Here is a 20,419-nt window from a genome sequence, read left to right as displayed (position 1 = left end):
TGCCATTAGGGTAAAGTAGGTGTGATTTAGGTAGATATGTCATTATGGTAGACAAAATATGAGCTGAGAAAGATGTGTCATTAGGGTAAAGTAGGTGTGAGCTTAGGTAGATCTGTCATTACGGTAGACAAGATATGAGCTGAGAAAGATCTGTCATTACGGTAGAGTAGATATGAGCTGAGGAAGATTTGTCATTACGGTAGCGAAGATGTGTGCTGAGGTATATGGGTCGATTACGGTAGAGTAGATATGAGTAGCGGTAGGTGGGTCATTACGGTAGTTTAGATATGCGCTCTGCGCCTTTAAAAGCTAACTGCGCCCTGGTCCCACGGTCCACTGGCCACGCCGGGGTCTGTCCACTCCTGACCGAGTCTTACCAACGCCACTGTGTCCAGTTAGACGTGTTGACAGCAAGAGCAGCCTTCTTCGCACGGATGTATAAGCGCGACATTGTAAGTAACCAACTGTTTTTGTGATAAAGTTGCCCAAGGGGAAAGTTCTCAATGAAGGGGTTCCGCACCCAGCGCCATGATTTAAGTTTTAAAAGGGGTCGTTGGATCTTTTCGTTATAACCAGACAGCGCACCGCATCACAGAGTTTGGAACCACTTAAACTGAGTAACGAAGAACGTGTTGGTTACTCACTAATGCGACGAAAAGTCGAATTCGGCTAAGAAGAGGAATAACAACTTTTGACCAAAGACCCTCGGTACACTCAGTGCTCCCTGGACACTGCTCCGCTTCGGGACCTCAAGACGAGACGCGGTGTGACTTTCTGATGCTGGTACCAGTCTCTAGTCTGTGATCCTACCAGTTTTTTTTTTCATTCTTCTACTTTGTCAAAACGCCAACGGCGAGCAACTTTTCAAAATGGATAAATACGAGGATTTGGGTTTGGAGGCAAGTAAGTTTATAGAGGATCTGAACATGTATGAAGCGTCTAGAGACGGGTTGTTCCGGACGAGGAGAGATGCGGGGAACAATCCCGACTTCGAAGAAACCAGGAAAGTGTTTGCCTCGAAAATGACAAAGATCCACATGCAGAAGCAACAAGAGGAGCAGGCAAAAAACACCCTGGCGATACGAATGAACGGGGGTCACGGTAGCGCGTACTACACCAAAGACAGGCCGCCCATCAATAGCTCCAGACAGACGTCCGAAGCCGCGGCCAAACCCCCCATTCTCTCCGGCCCTGTAGCGCCCGTAGGCGGGAATCAGTACGCACAACATGACGGGCAGAAACCGCATCCAGTCCTCCAGCCAGAAGTTTCACAGGGCAGGGCACATGGCTACGGAAACAATTACGATAATAAGGAGCGTTTTGAGCCCCATTACCAACACCACACCCCAGCTCCTTCCAATTCAGGAAACGCGCCCAACAGCACGCCCACACATGGGCACCCAGTCAGCCCATCGGGTGCTTGGGGAAGTTCAAGTGGAATCCAGTCATTCGCATCCCCTCCTGGTTCAATCTCTGAGAGCAGTCCGTATCATCAGCAACCCAAACACAAGTCTCCGTCCCCCTCCCCTCACAGCCATCTATATCCCAGCATCCCTGGGGCTCCCAAGGCCCCTGCCCCTCCAGAGAGGCAAAGTCCCAACTCCACCATACGGATTGGAGAACCTTCCAGCTCTGGCAAACCAGACCTCATCCCTGGCTTGCCACTCTGTGCCTTCACAGGTGGCGCTAGCTTCCAGCTTCAGCAGCCCTCCGCCCAGCCTCTGCCTGTAACACCACCCACAGCCTACTACCCTTCACCCCCATCCACCCTCAGGCCCTCCGTCAGCCAGGGGAACCCCTATCAGAACGGCCCCCCCACTCAGAACCACGGCTTGGCTGCTGGGATGGCTGTGGGTACCCTGCTCGGACCCCGGTCTGGATCCCCACAGCTCAAAGCCCACGTTACCCCGACCCCAGGGATGGCCCCCAAACACCAGGGGGAGGGGGAGCCCCGAGGGTCCCCCCTCTCCCGAGGGTCTCCCCTGGGACAGGCGCCCCTCGCTGATGTCCAGGGCCGTGGTCCCCCCGTGGAAGAGGCTGCTGCGGTTCTGCCCAGCCAGGCGGTCCCTGCCCTGGCGCCCGACATGGGGCCTTCTGCCGCTGAATCCAAGTCAGACGTCCTCGCACAACATCTGGAGAAGGAGATGGAGGCCAAGCCAAAGACGGACTACTTTGGTAAGAACTTTAACACTCTCTCTCTCCACATCCAGAAACGACCTCCTTCCCAACCTCTCAGGAGGCGGTTTGCAGTGCAGGATACAAAGGGATAACGTTTAGCAAACGTAAAGCCTTTTAAACTTTGTACTGCGGTTTTGAATGGTATTTCCATACAGTGTCTTTTGTTTTGACATTCCTGTCACACTCCCTCACACAAAGCTCTCAGATTAGGTGGCCTGTTGCGGTGCGGGCCCCAGTTGTCGTTGTTTGTGTGTGCGTCTGTGTCCTTGATGGTCCTACTTGATAGTGGATCACTAAGCTTTGTGTGCATGCATTCCATAAAACTTTACATTGCAATGCGGAGGCAGGTGCTTTACGCGCTCTTTGTTAAAGTACATCCAGGCTCCTGACCCGTTTAGAGTTGAAAATATAACAGTACAACAGTAACAGAAACTTGCATACATTTTATCAAGTTCTCGCTCACACTCCTCTGTTCCCCCCCATCCAATAGAATGCAAATTCATTTTACATAATTTCAAAAGAGGGACTTTGCTCGTTATGTCCTTCTACTTTAAATAATGCCCCTTAAACATGTTTCTGTATCTTTTCTTTTTTCACAAGATTCTTCTAAGTGGGAGATACAGTCTGTGTTAGTGAGGAGGTAATCTGGGATCCCCCTACTATTCCGTAGCATACTAACCTCTGGGGAGAGACATCACAGAGCCTGGGATGGAATCCAGAAACCTATAAGTGTCAGAGTTACTGCTTGTGTCCTCCTCTGCTACGAAGATATTCTACCAACGTTAACTAATTGCGGCGCTGGATGAAGCATTCAGAAGGGGATTTTAATAAGTGGATTTCTACGAGCTGCCAGCCTACACAGTGTTGATATCAAACCTTTACAGACATTTCTTTTTTACAGTTTACAGTTTAGTTTCAGAGTTTGTGTTCGCTTCTAATAGCCAATGACATACTTATAGAGCCCGCCTTCAGCAACATGATTGGATGAAACAAAGAATTTTGAAGTAAGGTATAAACCTTATTCACTTAGATTTGAGGTTGTATGGCATACATGTTCAATCTAAATTCTGAAATAGTGTTTGGTGTGAGGGCATAATAGGTATCTACGAACCCTAGACACTGCATACGCAGTGTTCGAAGTCAGTGTGATAGGGTTACACCATGAATTGAAAGTAGGGTGAGTAAGGCTCTTTCACAGTCAATGAGAATGACGAAGGGTCCCGGGGTTTGTGATGGCATTATAAGCCTGACTCAACACTGTATTAGTTTCCTGTATACTGCAGTCAAACAGGCCAACATTAAAATGCATTTTAGATTGGCGACCGGTTGTGCAAATGGTATCGCCACCATCAACCTTTCACCACTATTTTATTTTTAACTTTTATATAATAACTTGAGGAAACATTCACTCATTATTCTGAATAAGCAATCAGTTCATTGAAAAATCTAGGATATTGTGGGCATCCACAGTACCATGTATGGTCAATTATGAGAGTGATCACAATGTGGACTCTAAGCTCACACACAATCTCAGGATAACTAGTAACTATAAGTGAAGACCGCATAGTGTTGTGCTACGCACTGCTGGAAAATCTCAGAGACCCTCAGCATACAAATATTTCAAACTTCCTGGAGGACCGTTCTTTTGCGCAGACACCTGCGCACAGTTATGTCCCGTGGCCTCTGGACTTCTTATTCCCTCCACAGATGTCATTCTCTTCATCCTTGGATGACATTCCCGTTGCGTTCTTTCAATCCTGGGTCTGGGCGGTTTGGCTGCTGTTCAGTCCTTTCCAAATTACCTCATCACCATGAAGACAGACCTGTGCCTGCACATTTCTCTATTTCCTTTTCATATATATTCCATTTCACCAAGCATAGGCAGACAGGCCGACAGACACACTCTAACACAACCATTGGTTCGACACACCTTTTTATTTAGTTTCTCCTGAGTTAGGTTGATGTGAGCTTGCCCTTCCTCCTTTTGAAATTCTAATCTCTTGAGCTCTTTTTTTTGGACTTCTTTTCTATTTGTGTTGTCACTTCATCCGGCCAGCAGATTGTGTCAGACTTGATCAACATCGTCCTCCTGTCCTGTTTTTGACGAAGCCGAGAGCAATGCAAGCCCGAATTGGATAAGAGAGGGAGAGAGAGTGTATTCTATTTATATTGAGGGCCATGTTCTCACTCTTCGTGCGTCTGACGGCTTCTTTTCTGCATGTCACCAGGCTACAAGGGACTAAAGGTAACATGGGGAACAGGCCACAGGGGTCTATGATTTAAGGCCACCTTTGTCCTCACACGACCGTGCATCACTTGATAAGGCCTACTCTGGTTCCCAGGAGGTGCATATGTTCTTGATTAGTCGGTGGAAGCCTCTGCAGTGCAGGGGTTTCTGGGACTTTGATCAGTGAGCTTAGGGGGTTCTTGATTTTCTTTATTGATGTAAACACGAGTTGAGTTATTGGAGGCCCTGTTTTGGATGAGTTAAGGGCGGGGAAGGGGGGGGGCTTGTTTGCTCGCCGGGCAGCCCATAACGGCGTCCCCTGTGTCCTAGTGAAGGAATTTCCTGTTGGAATGTCACAGTTGTAATTCCAGACACCCCCTGAGTCCTTCATTGACTTTTAAGAGGGGTATGGTGTGTCACAAGCAGGCTCAAGTCCACCTATCCACACTTACATGCTGGCAGGTTTATGGGAAAGCGACAGTGGCCAGTAGCACTAAAATACAAATCCTTTCAATGAACCACTAACGCTCCTGTGCTGTACAACACAACACAACAGCAGAAATGGACACTCGAAAAACTATTATCAAAGGCTAAGTCAACCCCGGTTTAAGGAGCAAAACTTTTGCCTGCGACTTTAAAAGAAACAACTTCCATTTAACAATACGTTCTTTTATTAAAATATAACAGAACTTTAATTCCATCACCGCCCACCTCTGTGCCAGAGGAGCGGAGAGAAAATAAGCAGGGCTCTCAGCCAGGGAGTCCCTCGCAGATGGAGGAATAACGTATAATATCCCTGCCTCTCACTAGTCTTTGGAAGTTCCCGAGAGAGAGAGAGAGAACGTGGCTCATCATCGTTTGAGTCATGCGTCTTCCAAACATGGACATCATAATTACAATGTGGGAAAAGAGGCACAATTGCACCGCATGCTGATTATAATTGCTTATATCTGCTCCTTATATTTACGCCCAAGTATTTAGATCCAAAGAAAAGAGTGACACCTTTTTATTTGAATGCCAAGACCAAGCGGTACACATTATACTTAAAACAATACAGATACAATACAATGTGTTTTTTATTTTTAACCTTTTTTGGAATATCTTTTCGCTGGTGACATGGGGCAGCTTACACACTTTTTTAAGAGTTATAAAAGCACACATTCTTAACCTCTTACTTGATGCTGGGCTTATACGGTTCTATCAGGATCTTAAGGTCCTGCCAGGATCTGTCATCTCTGCTGTGCACTGGAACTGGGATCCATCAGCATCCCAAACACACTGCAACAGGGAGTTCTGGGAAAATGAGTGCAGTCAGTGCCAAAATGACAGCACGGGGGGAACACTGAGGAATGTCTGGAAAAGGGGGAGCGAGGAATTTGAGTAAACCGGAGACTGGGTCGTTAGCTGATGAAAATAGAGGGGGGGAGGGGTAATATGATCAGAGAGGTGTTGAATGGATGACTAGACAAACGTCTGGAGGAGAGTATGGGTGGGGGGGTCTTTGTCTGTTGTAACTGGAGACCAAGTGGATGAAGTATTTATGGCGGAGGCTGATTTATGAGAAATGTGAGGGGGGGATATCATAATCGGCCCATATTTTCGCAGATTTTCTAGTTCACATGCTCGCTGGTTGCACTAAAGTTTTGTCTTCATATAGGAGATCATTGGAGTCCATCTGGCTGTGGGTTGGAGGCCTTATCTTTACTCTTCCCAGGATCTCTGCCTTCCGCTCTGGTGTGTGTGTGTGTGTGTGTGTGTGTGTGTGCGTGTGCGTGTGTGTGTGCACTTCAACTCCTTGGCTACAGAATAAACATTTGCCAATAAGCCGACACATTGGACGGCCGATGACTTAAAAAAAAATCCTGAACATGTGCTTTGTCTGTAACTTTTTCTTTTTTTGTCGTGCATATGGTTGACATAAAACCTGTTCCACTATGGGTGCAATAAGAAGGGTCAGTACTTCCTCAGGAGTGTAGCAGCAGTATAAGCAGGGTTAAGCTTTCAATCTGTGATCCGACTTGGTTGTGGATATAGGGGGCGGGGGGGGGGGCAGCAAGGGAGTTTTGACCGCAGGTGAAGCAGCTTGTTGGGGTGGGGTTTTGAATCCCCCTTCACGAACTCGGCCCAGACCAACCCTACCCCCCCCCCACCCCCTTTCTGTTCTCCTGTTCCATAAAGTGTTGCAGCGAGTAGTTCTGTAAATAATCAGTGTTTTGGAATATTGGGCGGTTGCCTACGTTAGGTTTAGCAGAACATTTCTAGAACAGAACATTATTAACAGTCCTGTTGCTTCTTTAGATGCCCAGTTGCTGCTTTAGCAGCCCACTCCCAATTATACGTTCAGTTATTAGTTGCTCGGTTAGCTGCCCAGTCGCAACGTTAGCAGCCTTCTTGCGACTTTAGCAGCCCAGCTGCTATCTACCAAAGATGGGTAAAAATAAGGTTTGAGGGGGGGGTTAAGGTATGGGGTATTTATCCTCCAGAGGAATGTGCAATTTAAAGTTATCTAATATAAAAAGGAAAACGGTTCATTCCTTTTGTTTTAATATGGTTCACATTAGATTCCAAGGGAAATGCATTCTGGGGTATTTTATATTCACCCATTGCTAAATGAAAACAATCAGATGTTCCTTTTTGAACATGAACGACTTTTGCGCAACAACTGCATTAGTTGTGTTGAAGTTGCCTATTATTGGACTCACATCGATCCTTCCTTAAGTCCGGAGAGAGGGTGTGTGTGTGTGTGTGTGTGTGTGTGTGTGTTTACCCTTCTGTCTTGCTCTTGCTTTCTCCCTATACCCTGTGTGTGTGTGTGTGTGTGTGTGTGGTGTGTGTGTGTGTGTGTGTGTGTGTGTGTGTGTGTGTGTGCGTGCGCCGTTATATAACTCGGTCAGACATGAGGAGCACATCATGTAGTGGTGGGTCTTAATGTGTGACTGTTTGTGGAGGATGAGGGCGCGTGATGGGGCCGCTGGTGGGGAGCCTGGGCTCCAACAGAGGCCCCTTTGTCAGCCCCTGGGCCTGGGCTGTCTTTACTGGGAGGCTGAAGAGCGGACCTCTGTTCCCCTCTCCTGCTCTAGGGGGTTGTTCTAGTAGGGCTCAACACACACACGTACATATACACACACACATACAAAGCCTTGCGCAAAGACCAACACACATGCATGCAAGCACGCACATAGACACACACTGTTCTTGATTGATCTTGGGAAGTCGTTGTGACTAATGTACTCCTTTGATATGCCATCGCCCCAAGGTTACATAATAATATCAAATAATAACATCATAATATGCACAGCACACAGGTAAATCCTGTAATCTTTTATTGTCCCATAATAACACCCCGTTACAGGCAATCTAATCTAAGATGTATTTCATTATTTGATGACACCTGTAATCACCTGTTAAAGGACAGAAACTTTAAGACGGAAATAAAAAGGAGGTGGAAAAGACATCTGGAATCTAGCTGAATGAGTCATGTGGCTCGGTGTCCCTGCTTCTTTCCATCCGTCTTTTCTTCCTCTTTCATTCTTTTTTTGTGTGTGTGTGTGTGTGTGTGTGTGTGTGTGTGTGTGTGTGTGTGTGTGTGTGTGTGTGTGTGTGTGTGTGTGTGTGTGTGTGTGTGTGTGTGTGTGTGTGTGTGTGTGTGTGTGTGTGTGTGTTGTTTGGCCAGGTATGGAGGCTTAACCCTGATGCTATTGACCGTTAGCCTGTGTGTGTGTGTGTGTGTGTGCCAAGTCAAACAGTGCTCTCTGATGAGTGAAACAGAGTGCTAACCAGCTTCCTGGCTTTGAAAGGATATTTTTTGCGGATTTTTTCATTGTTTTAATTCTATTTGATGTCCCAGTCTCAGTGCTCTGTGCACCTCCCATCCCGTTTTACTGACCATAGAGCCTCCTGGGGAAGCCAAACTGTGACTCAGCATCCCTGGGTGCTTTAGTATTTATAGATGGATGATGAAAAAGTTAGAAAATATAAGAATAAGATGACTGAGGTCGCACAGTTTGAACACATTGCTATTCTCTGTTGCACAATAAACTTTTCTGTTTCAGCCCCGAATGGGAACATACAGTGTTCTATGTGTTGGTTTACCATGCAATATGCTTTTCTTAGTAAGAACTCAATGTGAACATGCACGTTCTTATGTTTGTTTCATGCGTTTGCTTTTGAGATTTAAAAACGGTTTCCATGCATCTTTTTTTCTACGTCTTTGTGTATTACCAGTTTAGTGGTTTATGCTGTATTAGCGAGGGGAAGGTTGTTCCTTGTGACTAAACATTTTTGTGTGTGCGTTGTGTTCCAGGGGTATGTGTGAAGTGTAACCAGGCCGTGCACGGAGCCAACCAGGCCTGCCAGGCCATGGGAAACCTCTACCACGACCGCTGCTTCTGCTGCAGCGCCTGCAGTAAGACACACACACACACACACACACACACACACACACACACACACACACACACACACACACACACACACACACACACACACACACACACACACACACACACACACACACACACACACACACACACACACACACACACACACACACACACACTGTGTCTATAGAGTGTATTCCTCTGTTGACAGAGCGCTCCCAGTTAACCCCACCTCACTCCTCTGGCCTCCTCCTCATCCACCAAGCCCCCCTCCAGATGGGCGGCTTTAGCTGAAGCCCCTCTTTTTCACTTGAACGGAGATCCATCTCTTCAGTTGTTCTGCGCCCTGAGCTCAACACACACACACACACACACACACACACACACACACACACACACACACACACACACACACACACACACACACACGCGCGCTCTGGCTCGTGGAGCCGAGGTGTGGTGTTTGGTTTCTGGGTGTGTCAGTCACTCCTGCGGCCAACCCCAGAGCATGGACACCGGGAAGAGAGCGAGGCAGGGACGGAGCGTGTTCAGGGAGCACGGAGGAGGGTCAGCCGGGGTCACTGGGCTCATTCATAACCGTGACTTCCCCCAATTCTAATCCTCATTTAAAATCCCGGTTCACTTCTTTTTTTTTTTTTTTCTCGTTGACCTTTTTAATATTTTGTTGAGTGATTTTTATCAACCCAGCCCTCACTTGCCTCCTGTGCTCGTTAGGAGCTCAGCAACGATTTCCATTAAAGCTCGTTATCCTAAATGTACTCGGCTCCTTATCAGATCGGAGACCAGGAGCTCGTCTGCAGCAGTGGCCTAGGCGTCTTCCTCGGGTGGCCCAGCCAATTTGTGTGTGTGTGTGTGTGTGTGTGTGTGTGTGTGTGTGTGTGTGTGTGTGTGTTCCATACTTGCATCAAGGGCAGTTTAAATAAAGAGGGGGGGATTATAATGAGCTGGTGTGTCTGACGCGACGGGCCGTGTACAGAAGTGCATAGCTCTCATATCTTCCACTGGACGGGGGGGGGGGGGGCAAGGGCACACTGGCTGAACCCCAAGAGGAGCCCATCTTGGGGTGGAATGTCGGGCCCCCAGATATGAGGCTCCAGGAGGACACAGGGGGGTTGTTATGTCAGCTGCCCCCCACGGAGCCTGGGGACAGACAGACGAGGTATTCACACACACACGCGCGCACACACATACATAGGTGCGCCGCGTACACACAAATAGACACTCACACACAGTCACACACACACAGAGGCACGCACACGCATACACACAGTCACACATACACACACACACGGTCGCGCATACACACACACACAATTTCGCTTACAAACAGACGCACACATAGACGCACACATAGGCGCACCCATGAAGGCAAAACGCATCTACAAATAAAGATATACAAAAATGCACGTTTGCTGGCACCCACTCACACCTCCGTCAACCACACAGACCTGCTCACTCACTCACACACCCGGTGGCGTTTCTGCGTTGTTAGCCGAATGTCTCACCGATGCTTTAAATACCCACCAGCCCAGTGCCACCTTCTCGCTGGTGTTGCGCAACACGCCGGTGAACAGCATTAGAACTGTGTGCTTGGCCAACACTGCCCTCGTCACGGCAACCACAAACGCTCCTCCCGCCCTCCCCACCTGGAGGTCACTCCATGTAAAAGTGGAGTTCAGCCGTCAAGGGGGGGAGGGGGGGGGGGGGGGTTATCGTTGACCTCAACAGCCAGTAGAGAACATATAGACTTGGTACAAGCATGAGCGTTAAAACTGTTAATCGGGATAATGAATAACATGGAGTTGAACTAGCCACGGCCGAACGAAGAATAAATGTCCATTTGCCAACCGTCCGACCACCATGAGCCACCTTCAGGCCGTCGGAGGAGCTACACAGTAGTTGCTTCCACCAGGGATTCACAAACAGGCAGTCATGGCTGGGGGGTTGACCAGGTCGGTAGAGACAGACCCTCCGTTGTCCACAATTCCCCCCACCCCCTCCTGTTGGAGGTGGGGGGTAACCAGCTTGGTAGAGACATTCACCTAGACCTCCATTACGATAAGCAGTGGCAGCGCGACGGGGATAGCGCTGTAGAAGATTCTTGTGAATCGGTGCACACTGCCTTGGCATCGTCGCTTTTGCCAACAGGTCCCGTTACACCAGAGCAGATACGAGACCTACATCTCTAATATTACCACAATAAGAGTCCCTGGCATCGCTTATGCCAACAGGTCCCTTTATACTATTCTAAAGCCAGAGTTTAGTCGTCCCAAGTTTTGCGTCCCAAGTTTTGCCTTGTGGTAATTAGTTTATTTTATTTTATTATTTGAAAGGTCAATCCATGCCTATTAGACAGACAGAGCTCTAACCTTTTTGGATTTTTCAGTCCCTTCAAATGGTGGAGCAACCGCACACGTTTATTGTGGTCCCGCCGTTGAGGTTGCTTCACGTCGAGGGACTCTAGCCACATGCCGTGCCGTGGTTAAAGTCTCTTCAGCCACCATTAACAGATATGAGACCTACACCTCCGATAGTACCACAATAAGACTCTCTCCAGCCGCCATTAACAGATATGAGACCTACACCTCCAATAGTACCACAATAAGAGGCCCTTTAGCCAACATCATCAGATATGAGACCTCAACTCCAAATAGCCCCAAATAATAAGTAATGCTTCACTTTGTTATCGTTTCATGTTAACGGTACACAGTAGACTTGTATAGAACAGTTAAAGAGAACGAGATTCCAAAGTATACATCTATTATAAGTGGTCCTTTACCTGGGGCTATTGCACGAAATGATCTTTCTTATGAAAATACAGAGACGCATGTAAAGGATTTTCTTGAATGTTTTAAATTGCCAGAAATAGCCCGTCAGGCTTTAACAAAGGAGGAATAGCTGCCATTCCTGCAGCTCCGGCGTCTGACTTTAATTAAGTCCCTATCTCCGCTAACGACTCACCGCCATTACTTTATGAGTCACTTTGAAAAAGAAACTGGAATGTGAGGAAGAGGAAGGTCTCTCTCTCTCTCTCTCTCTCTCTCGCCAACCCCCTCCCCCTGGGACCTCTGCCTCCACAGTCATTATCCACCAGGCCAGTTTGACACCTCGTCTTCATCCAATCCGCTGTCGCCTCCAGAGGTCATTCTTCACACGCGGTGGCCATATTGTCCTCTAAAAGAGAGGGAACGTCCGGGGGAACGTCATGTGACAATACTTTAATGGATGAAACATGAGCTGGCGGCTTCAAGAGGTTCAGGAGGCTTCGACGCCCATAGTGTTCAGCTGTTGTTGACCCCTACCGCCACATGAATTGAAACTTTATGGCTTTCGTGTCGTTTTTTCTCCATGAGAATAACAAATTACCAATGATTCGTTGTGTAAAGCAATTTTGAATCATGTCATTGGATTAAGTATTAAATATAATTGAAAACATTCTAAGTGTAGTGTGTGTGTGTGTGCGTGTGCGTGCAGACTCTGGAGTCATTATAGAGATAAAGGTGGATTCAATGTACCGTGGTTAAAGCCCCTAACCCCCACTCCCCCCCCCCTTCAGAAAATGTGTGGAATGTTCCCTCTTCCTGTGGGCCATGGACAGAGGTGTGTGTGTGTGTGTGTGTGTGTGTGTGTGTGTGTGTGTGTGTGTGTGTGTGTGTGTGTGTCCAAAAGTTTATGTTTACACAAAGCAAGCATACATTACCCATTCTAGCCTCCAGAAAGGAAAGGTTCCTGCGGCCACAAAAGAAGCAAAATGGCAGCAGCATCTCTCCACTGAGCCTCAGCCAGCGTCTGGCCATGTGATCAGACAGGCTTTAATGAGTAGCGATGTCCGGTAACAGGATCCAACCAGGCTGGTGCTCCTGGCCCCACCACATCCAGATGTGCCGAGCCAGCCGTGCTCTGGATGTGTGTGATGAAGCGGGGACTGCCGGCCCGACCGGCAGGGACTGCCTGGTTGATTTGTGCGTCTGGTGCTTCTACCCGGGACAGAAGGAATTACATCTGAAGTGTTTATTCCTCTGCCGAGACGGAGAGTATGCACAGGCCAATTACTTTTCAACAAGGGTCTCGCCAAAATAGATTTGATAGAGCAAATTGTTTTTAGACGTGTTAAAAAAAAAGGTTAAACCATTTACAATGACATCATGAGGTAGGTGGTTTATTAGCCTCCTCTGACAGATAAAGTGCGCGGTTGCATGTTGTATTGACGTATCGTTTGTTTGCTGTGCCTCCTCAGGTCGCAGGCTGCGCGGGAAGGCCTTCTACTTCGTAGGGGGGAAGGTGTTCTGTGAAGAGGACTTCCTGGTGAGTGGCTTCCAACACCCTCCCACACCACAGATCTGGAGTTGTAGCCAACCTCGTAGATGTTGCTTCATCTTCTGATGCCTTTATCCAGTGCACGCTCTCCACGCGGCGATCTTAAACAGTATATTGTCTGCTACCCAGGATGGATTAATAAGGGACAACTATGGCCTCAATCTGTGTTTATAGTCCTGTCTGCTAACTTTTCATTTTAGGTTCATGATTGTGGTAATTTAACTAGTATGATTATGGTTTAGTTCTTGATTAGGCTGATCAGGCCATCATGTGACGATTAAATCGATGGCCTTGCAGATTCCACCTCGACTTTTTTTTTCCCTACCTCTACTCTTCTTTCACACTGTTCTTCGTTGAGGGCTGAGTGTATTGCGGAGACTTCTCAATGAAATAAAAAGTGTGACCTCTTGGTGACCAGAGTTAAGTAGGAGGTGTTGGACACCGTGATCCCGTGGCAGACCATATCGGCTGACTCCCATGGGTGAGATTGTGAAGCTGTCTGGAGCCAGAGAGCACCGCTTTAGTCCTGCTTCATAAGAGGACAGCTGTGGCTGGTTTCACACCATTTGAACCAGTAGGGTGTCCACAAGGCTGTTGGTTTGCGAGATGCTTATGACAATTCAAAAAAAGTTATTTTGAGGGACTTCTATTTATGTGAAGCCCATAGTGATTTGGCTTCATCATTATGGGAACTAAGAAAGAAGGATAAAAAAATAATGGCAATGTCTGAAAACCCTTCTGGTAAATTTCAGATTGTTTGCAGTTCCCCAAGCTGGGTTATGTCTGAGCTAGGGACTAGTGTTTCCTGGGAACCAGACGAATCTGCGAGCTCATGTTTTATTTGCTTTGTCAGATGTCACTGCCCCCCCCTCCTGTTCAGACCGATTTCCAGCAGACCTGGCCTGGGTCGGGCCAATCACAACCATTTATCTTATATGGGGCGGGTTCAATGCAATGAGGAGCAACCTATGGGATTGCTTGAGGCATTTTTTTTTCTAGTGTACAGGTCTTAACAATGACAATATCAGTACATTAATGTTTGTTCTTTGTCTCAGTTCTCAGGTTTCCAGCAGTCTGCTGACAAATGCAACGCGTGTGGACATTTGATCATGGATATGGTAAATTCTTGTGTGTGTGTGTGTGTGTGTGTGTGTGTGTGTGTGTGTGTGTAACATTCCCTTGTCAGGAACGCTGAGCAGCTGTGACTGCACATGGCTTCCTGTTGAACATCTGGAATAAGGCTTTAACGAAAGAGTGACTGAATTCTGTCCGAATGTCTGTCCGTCTATCCTTTGATTCACATCTTTGTGGGATACAGTTAAATATAAATTGATAAAACACTCACTTATAAACACTTAAATTCACACAAATACACTTAAGTTCACTCATACTGAGTGTGTGTCAAAGGCCTTAAGGGTCTACCCGAACCCTAGGGTTTGTTTATCGTGTGTAATTCCCAGTGGACCCGACAAGAGCTGTCTAATTTGCGTGATGATTAGGCTAACCATTATGATCAGATTTACTAGAGCATGAAATAAGGGTGAAAACGGTGAGCAGCGCCAGTGAGTTTTCAGAGTGGAAGATAGGTGCAGGGAAAGGACTGATAAAGTGTATAAATTGTGGTGGACTGTTGCAGTTCCACTCATATAAGAAAATTCCCATCGCATTTTTAAAGCTAAACCGTAGCCTAGTCACTTTAGGTCTTTAGGACTGTTATTTCTATCAACTTTTATTAGGCTACCACATGTTGTATCTGACGTCATAGCCGTTTTTAGCAGCAGACCGGAATTTCTAGTACCATAATCATTTCTTGGTTTGTTGGTCCCATAAAATACCCGACCCGTCTTGGATATGCAATGGGTAGGGTCTGACATATCTCAGACAAAAACGAAGCGGATAGTCAGATTTAATTCTCGAATCCAATCGGATCCCCGAACACATTTCCTGGGTCCATCAGGATTCGTCATTTTGGTCCCGAGAAGACTAGTGTGTGTTTCCCACTCGCTTTGCACCGGTCTCCGCATGTTCTCCATGTAGGCCTACACAGAGGAGGAGGAGCCTTAGGGGACTCTCCTCCTCCCCCACAGCCACTATAAAGAGAGGAGGAATTGAGGAGACTCTCCTGCTCCTCCATAGCCACTATAAAGAGAGGAGGAGTTGAGGAGACTCTCCTGCTCCTCCATAGCCACTATAAAGAGAGGAGGAGTTGAGGAGACTCTCCTGCTCCTCCATAGCCACTATAAAGAGAGGAGGAGTTGAGGAGACTCTCCTGCTCCTCCATAGCCACTATAAAGAGAGGAGGAGTTGAGGAGACTCTCCTGCTCCTCCATAGCCACTATAAAGAGAGACGTTTCCACCGGCGGCTGGGAGGGGGACGTCTGCGAGTGTTTTTTGAATTGAGATGTGTTTCACAGTGAACGGGGGGGATCTGATATACTGCTGCGTTTTCACTTAGATCCTGCAGGCCCTGGGGAAGTCCTACCACCCCGGCTGCTTCCGCTGTGCCATCTGCAACGAGAGTCTGGACGGGGTCCCCTTCACGGTGGACGCCGGGAGCCGGATCTACTGCGTCAAAGACTACCACCGGTTTGATAACTCCTCCTTTAAAGACTAGCACCGGTTTGATAAACTCCTCCTTTAAAGACTAGCACCGGTTTGATAAACTCCTCCTTTAAAGACTACCACCGGTTTGATAACTCCTCCTTTAAAGACTACCACCGGTTTGATAAACACCTCCTTTAAAGAATACCACCGGTTTGATAACTGCCCCTTTAAAGAATACCACCGGTTTGATAAACTCCTCCTTTAAAGACTACCACCGGTTTGATAAACTCCTCCTTTAGGACTACCAACTGTTTGATCAACTCATCCTTTAAAATGAACATTGGATGTGACACATTTTACATGAAAAGTGCAGATAAAGCAGGGAAAGTAAAAGACTAGGTGTTTCCAATGTATGCATTCTACTTGTAGGCATCCTTGAACCAGATGCCAAACACCCATACCTGCTCCTCAATGACACTCTACATACTACACTTCAGCGCCCTACATCACTCTCAATACTACACTCTACATAATACGCTCTTCATCACTCTTATAACAACACTCTACATAACTCTCAATACTACAATCTACATAATGTGTCAGTTGTCATACCTCTCCATATGCAGTCTGTTGTTGTTGTTGTTGATGTTGTTGTTGTTTTTGTGTACAGGTAAGGCAGCAGCGGTACTCCACATTTAACCATTTGGAATAAATAGACAGGGCAGTCTGTTGCCACTTTATTACCACAAGTAGCTCAGTAGAGACTTAATTAGGTATGATCAAATACTTTATCTATTGCCCGTTCTGCTCTCTGGAATTCTGTCTTTTGAGGATTATCAAATCACATGTTATAAATCTACAAACTAGCATCGGCTTCTATGTTTTCGATTCATTGAATTCATTAATGGATACAAACTACAATCAAATGGGTATGAATCAATCAATAATTCTGAGCAATCAATAATTGTCCTAACTCCTTTTTTATTATCTTCATATCTCCTACCAGAGTCCTGGCCCCAAAATGTGCTTCCTGTAACCAGCCCATCCTTCCCTCAGAGGTGAGTCTCTAATTGGTTGATAACTTGATGAAAACAAAAAGTACTAAAGAACTAGTGCAAATGCTTCTATCCACTCTTACAGGTGGTAATTCCCAAACCTGAAGTCAACACTAGGGAATATAAATGAGCCTACAGCCAACAGCCTAGAACACATGACTACAAGGGCTACCTTCAATCTGGAATGAAGCTTTTAAAATAAAAACTTCTTACTTTTATCTCTGCTTGGAAAAGCTTCTTAAAAGCTTGCCATACTTCTGCACTCAGAATAGAAAGCCGTACTTGTGGTCCTGTTTGTATTAGATCTGCTGGTAGGAGGTGAGACAATTTGTCTTGTTGCTGTATGTCAATCATCCACTAGAACTCATCACTCAAACTTTGCATTGTTGTTCCGAGTTTGAATTAGACAACAAAATAGCCGCAACCACCAGAAGCTCCTGAAGGATGCACTGATTGTTAGACTCGTGGAAACGCCTTCCTTTCCAACCGATGAGAAACTGTGATGAAACTCTTGTGAAATCGATATTGATTTGATCCTTTTTTGTGCCCGCCCTCCCCAGGGGTCTGATGAAACCGTACGAGTGGTGTCCATGGACAGGGACTACCATGTGGAGTGCTATCACTGTGAGGTAGGTGTAACTGGGGTATTCCCGTCCCCCCCATATCAGGAATAAAAACAGGGAACATTGGCTGGTTTGAAAACACTCATTAGGCTCAATGCTATGGTTTCCTGAAGGCCCCACTGCTGTTTAGACGAAACACAACAAAGAGTTTCTTAAAGGCCTAATCACAGTGGTGGATGATAACCATAGACTGCTGTGGGCTGCACATCATCATCATCATCATCATCATCAGCAGCAGCAGCAGCAGCAGCAGCAGCAGCAGCAGCAGCAGCAGCACACTTTCTCCTCATTGGGCCGCAGGGACCTTTCTTGGGGGTGGGGACCCTGAGTGGGGCTCCGGGGGTAGGGGCCCCAGGGGTAGATGGGCAGAGGAAAAGTGACCACATATTGGAAATATTAATTAGAATAAATTCAGATGACCTTGATTTCAAAGTGTAACATTTTAATGCCATGAATTAAATTAACTTAACATTTAGATAGAAACACAAAATTCAATAGATTTTAAAAATTCAAAACATTAATGGCAGTGATTTGCTTATAAAGTAACGGTATGTAACAATTAAACAGTGAGGTGGTTAGTTCACATTTGGTTTTTGTATTCATGTTGCAGGACTGTAAGATGGAGCTGAATGATGAAGAAGGCCACCGCTGCTACCCCCTTAACGGCCACCTGCTGTGTCACTCCTGCCACCTGAAACACATCGAGCCAGGCAGCTCGTCGCCCATCGCCGCCTCCTACCAGCTCTAGTTTTGGGTGGAGGGAGCCCCCTGGTGGATAGATGAAGAAACTGCCAAAGAAATAGAAGAAGCAAAAAAAAGTGGACATTCAATACATTTCTATGAGATTGATTTAGTGTCTTTTGTGTGTCTCTGTAAGTAGGCAATCATCGCAGTGTGATCCTGGTTTGGGTCTAGTTGTCCTGAATATTATTAATCTGAACCATTATGTGGTTTGGGCACTAATTTAAATTGGGCCCACATCACTAAATATTTTATAATTAACATAATTATGAAGTAAGTTCCATGGAAATTGCTGATATGTTTTGAAATTGTTATTTCGAAGTAGTCTTTATATTTCAACTAGGGCTATAAGGACACAGACTATATACATATACTGTAACCAGTAGAATAATATAGCTTGCCTGACAAATAACTATTTTCAACGTTTTTTTTCTGTATAACCATTGACTCAAATAACCTATATTTATCTGATTTACTCTTGAAGTGAAGTCATTTTCAATAATCCAATAAATTATTTACAAAAATGATTTGAGTGCAATAATGTCAGTGTGACATTAAAGGAATTGTATATCTTAGTTAAGTCCTGATGGGGCTGGAACTAAGAAATATGGAAGTAACAGAAAGTAGAAGTAACCAGGTATTAAATTATTATACCTTTGAGGGCGGCTAAACCTAATCAATGTTGTTTTCACTTCAGTCCGGAAAACATAGTCGGAACAGTAATTAAGAGCAGGCATGAACTTTTAACTTCTTACTTTCTTGTTAGACTGCACTCTTCCAAGATCCAAAATCCTTCCATATTTAACATGGGAGTAGACTAGACCCGCCATAACTATATTACACTGGTTTCATAAGCTTTGAAGAAAAGGTTTTTATGTTAGGTTTAATTTGAAAGAAGTGCAATATAAGTAATAACTATAACCCTAATAAAGTATGCTATTTCAAAATTGGAAGATATTTTTGAATGCTAATCAGACTTTACAGTTATGATCCGTGAAAACACCGATTTGATAATTACCTTATTTTGCTATAATTTTCTATAATTTAAAAAACGCAGATTTCGTCTGGTATCGCGAGACTTTAGGGATCAAGGCTAAGCTGCAATAGTAATTAACGTGCTAAAGAACGAACTCAATAATAAAACGTAATTACGTAAAAAAATAATTTCAAATTCGACAAATACAAGTGGTTAAACGGAAAACATAATTGCAAAAAGCTCAACACTGACCATCATATTCTTCTTTGATAACGATAACCTGGCATAGGTGAAGGTATCGTATTAAATATAGCTTCGTATTTAACTCGGCTTCCGTTCATGCACACTTCTGTTGGGTTGAGGCTTTTGCGTGTGTTTTCCATTAATACACTTATGCTTTTCTTAAATTGTCCTTTTTAAAACACGTATGAAAATTGTATAACATTACATGATAATTACTTGGCACATCATACAATTCCTTTTGTTTTTTAATCCCATATCTGTATATCCGAAGAGTTATGGCTCAAAATCATACTTTTGAGCCTCCGTCATTGTTTGACTTGCATACGTGTATTCGTGTTGATAACTAGAGTGACTGTGTTGAGACCATCATCGTGTATGGCTTGGTAGGATGCTATGTGGTATAGAGTGGCGAAGTCACGCCTCTTCCGGTAGAGCCCATGGGACCTATGAGATCGAAAAATACGAATGGGTTTCAATGGAGAGAAAGTAATTATTTTCTGGTCCCAGTCGTTATATGCCCTGGATTACACATATTTTGTTTGTGGATTTAAATGATGATTTTAAAGAAAACTATTTTTTTTCTTGAATAAGTTTGATAATGTTAGGTTTTGAGTGAGGCCGCTTTGTGAACTACAGCCCCTTGCTGCATGAGTTTCAGTTATGCCGATGGGGAGAAGTCGGTCTTGTCCACGCCAGTCGCAGGGAGCGTGACGTCACATACGAGACTAGTCTTTCTCATTGTTTTCTCTACAGCCTTTAACTGAACAATTGCATAATAAACGGTGAAACTCCTGACAGGAAAAATTTAAATCCACAAACAACATATGTGTAATCCGGGGCATATAAAGACTGTGACCAGAAGATAATTACTTTCTCTCCCATTCATATTTTTCGATCTCATAGGTCCCATGGGCTCTACCGGAAAAGGCAAGACTTCGCCACTCTATGATCTTTTAAATAATGCACAGTGGCCATGCGCCTTAACCCTAAGTCACCAGCAGAGGGAGGTAGATACTTTCCCCATTATGCAGTCAATGGCATTAGGTTTTTTTGTCTCTACATCCGTTTACCGTCGTTTTACTGCAATTCAAAGACTGACCTGTCTCATTTGAGTA

General features: G+C 45.5%; 1 protein-coding gene across 1 annotated transcript; it reads left to right on the top strand.

Annotated features, from left to right (window-relative positions):
- Window positions 1-350: 350 nt before the first annotated feature.
- On the top strand, window positions 351-18,584 carry limd1a (LIM domains containing 1a). Its single transcript, XM_079730868.1, has 8 exons — window positions 351-2,175; window positions 8,709-8,810; window positions 13,043-13,110; window positions 14,178-14,240; window positions 15,578-15,708; window positions 16,673-16,724; window positions 17,282-17,350; window positions 17,955-18,584. Exons 1-8 carry the CDS (start codon window positions 870-872, stop codon window positions 18,090-18,092), a joined length of 1,929 nt encoding a protein of 642 aa, XP_079586994.1. The 5' UTR covers window positions 351-869; the 3' UTR covers window positions 18,093-18,584.
- The last annotated feature ends 1,835 nt before the right edge of the window (window positions 18,585-20,419 follow it).

This window comes from Pollachius pollachius (assembly GCF_949987615.1).
Source record: "Pollachius pollachius genome assembly, chromosome: 1".
NCBI classification, from domain to species: domain Eukaryota; kingdom Metazoa; phylum Chordata; class Actinopteri; order Gadiformes; family Gadidae; genus Pollachius; species Pollachius pollachius.
Note: the sequence above shows the minus strand (reverse complement) of the source record. Positions and strands in the feature narration are given on the sequence as shown.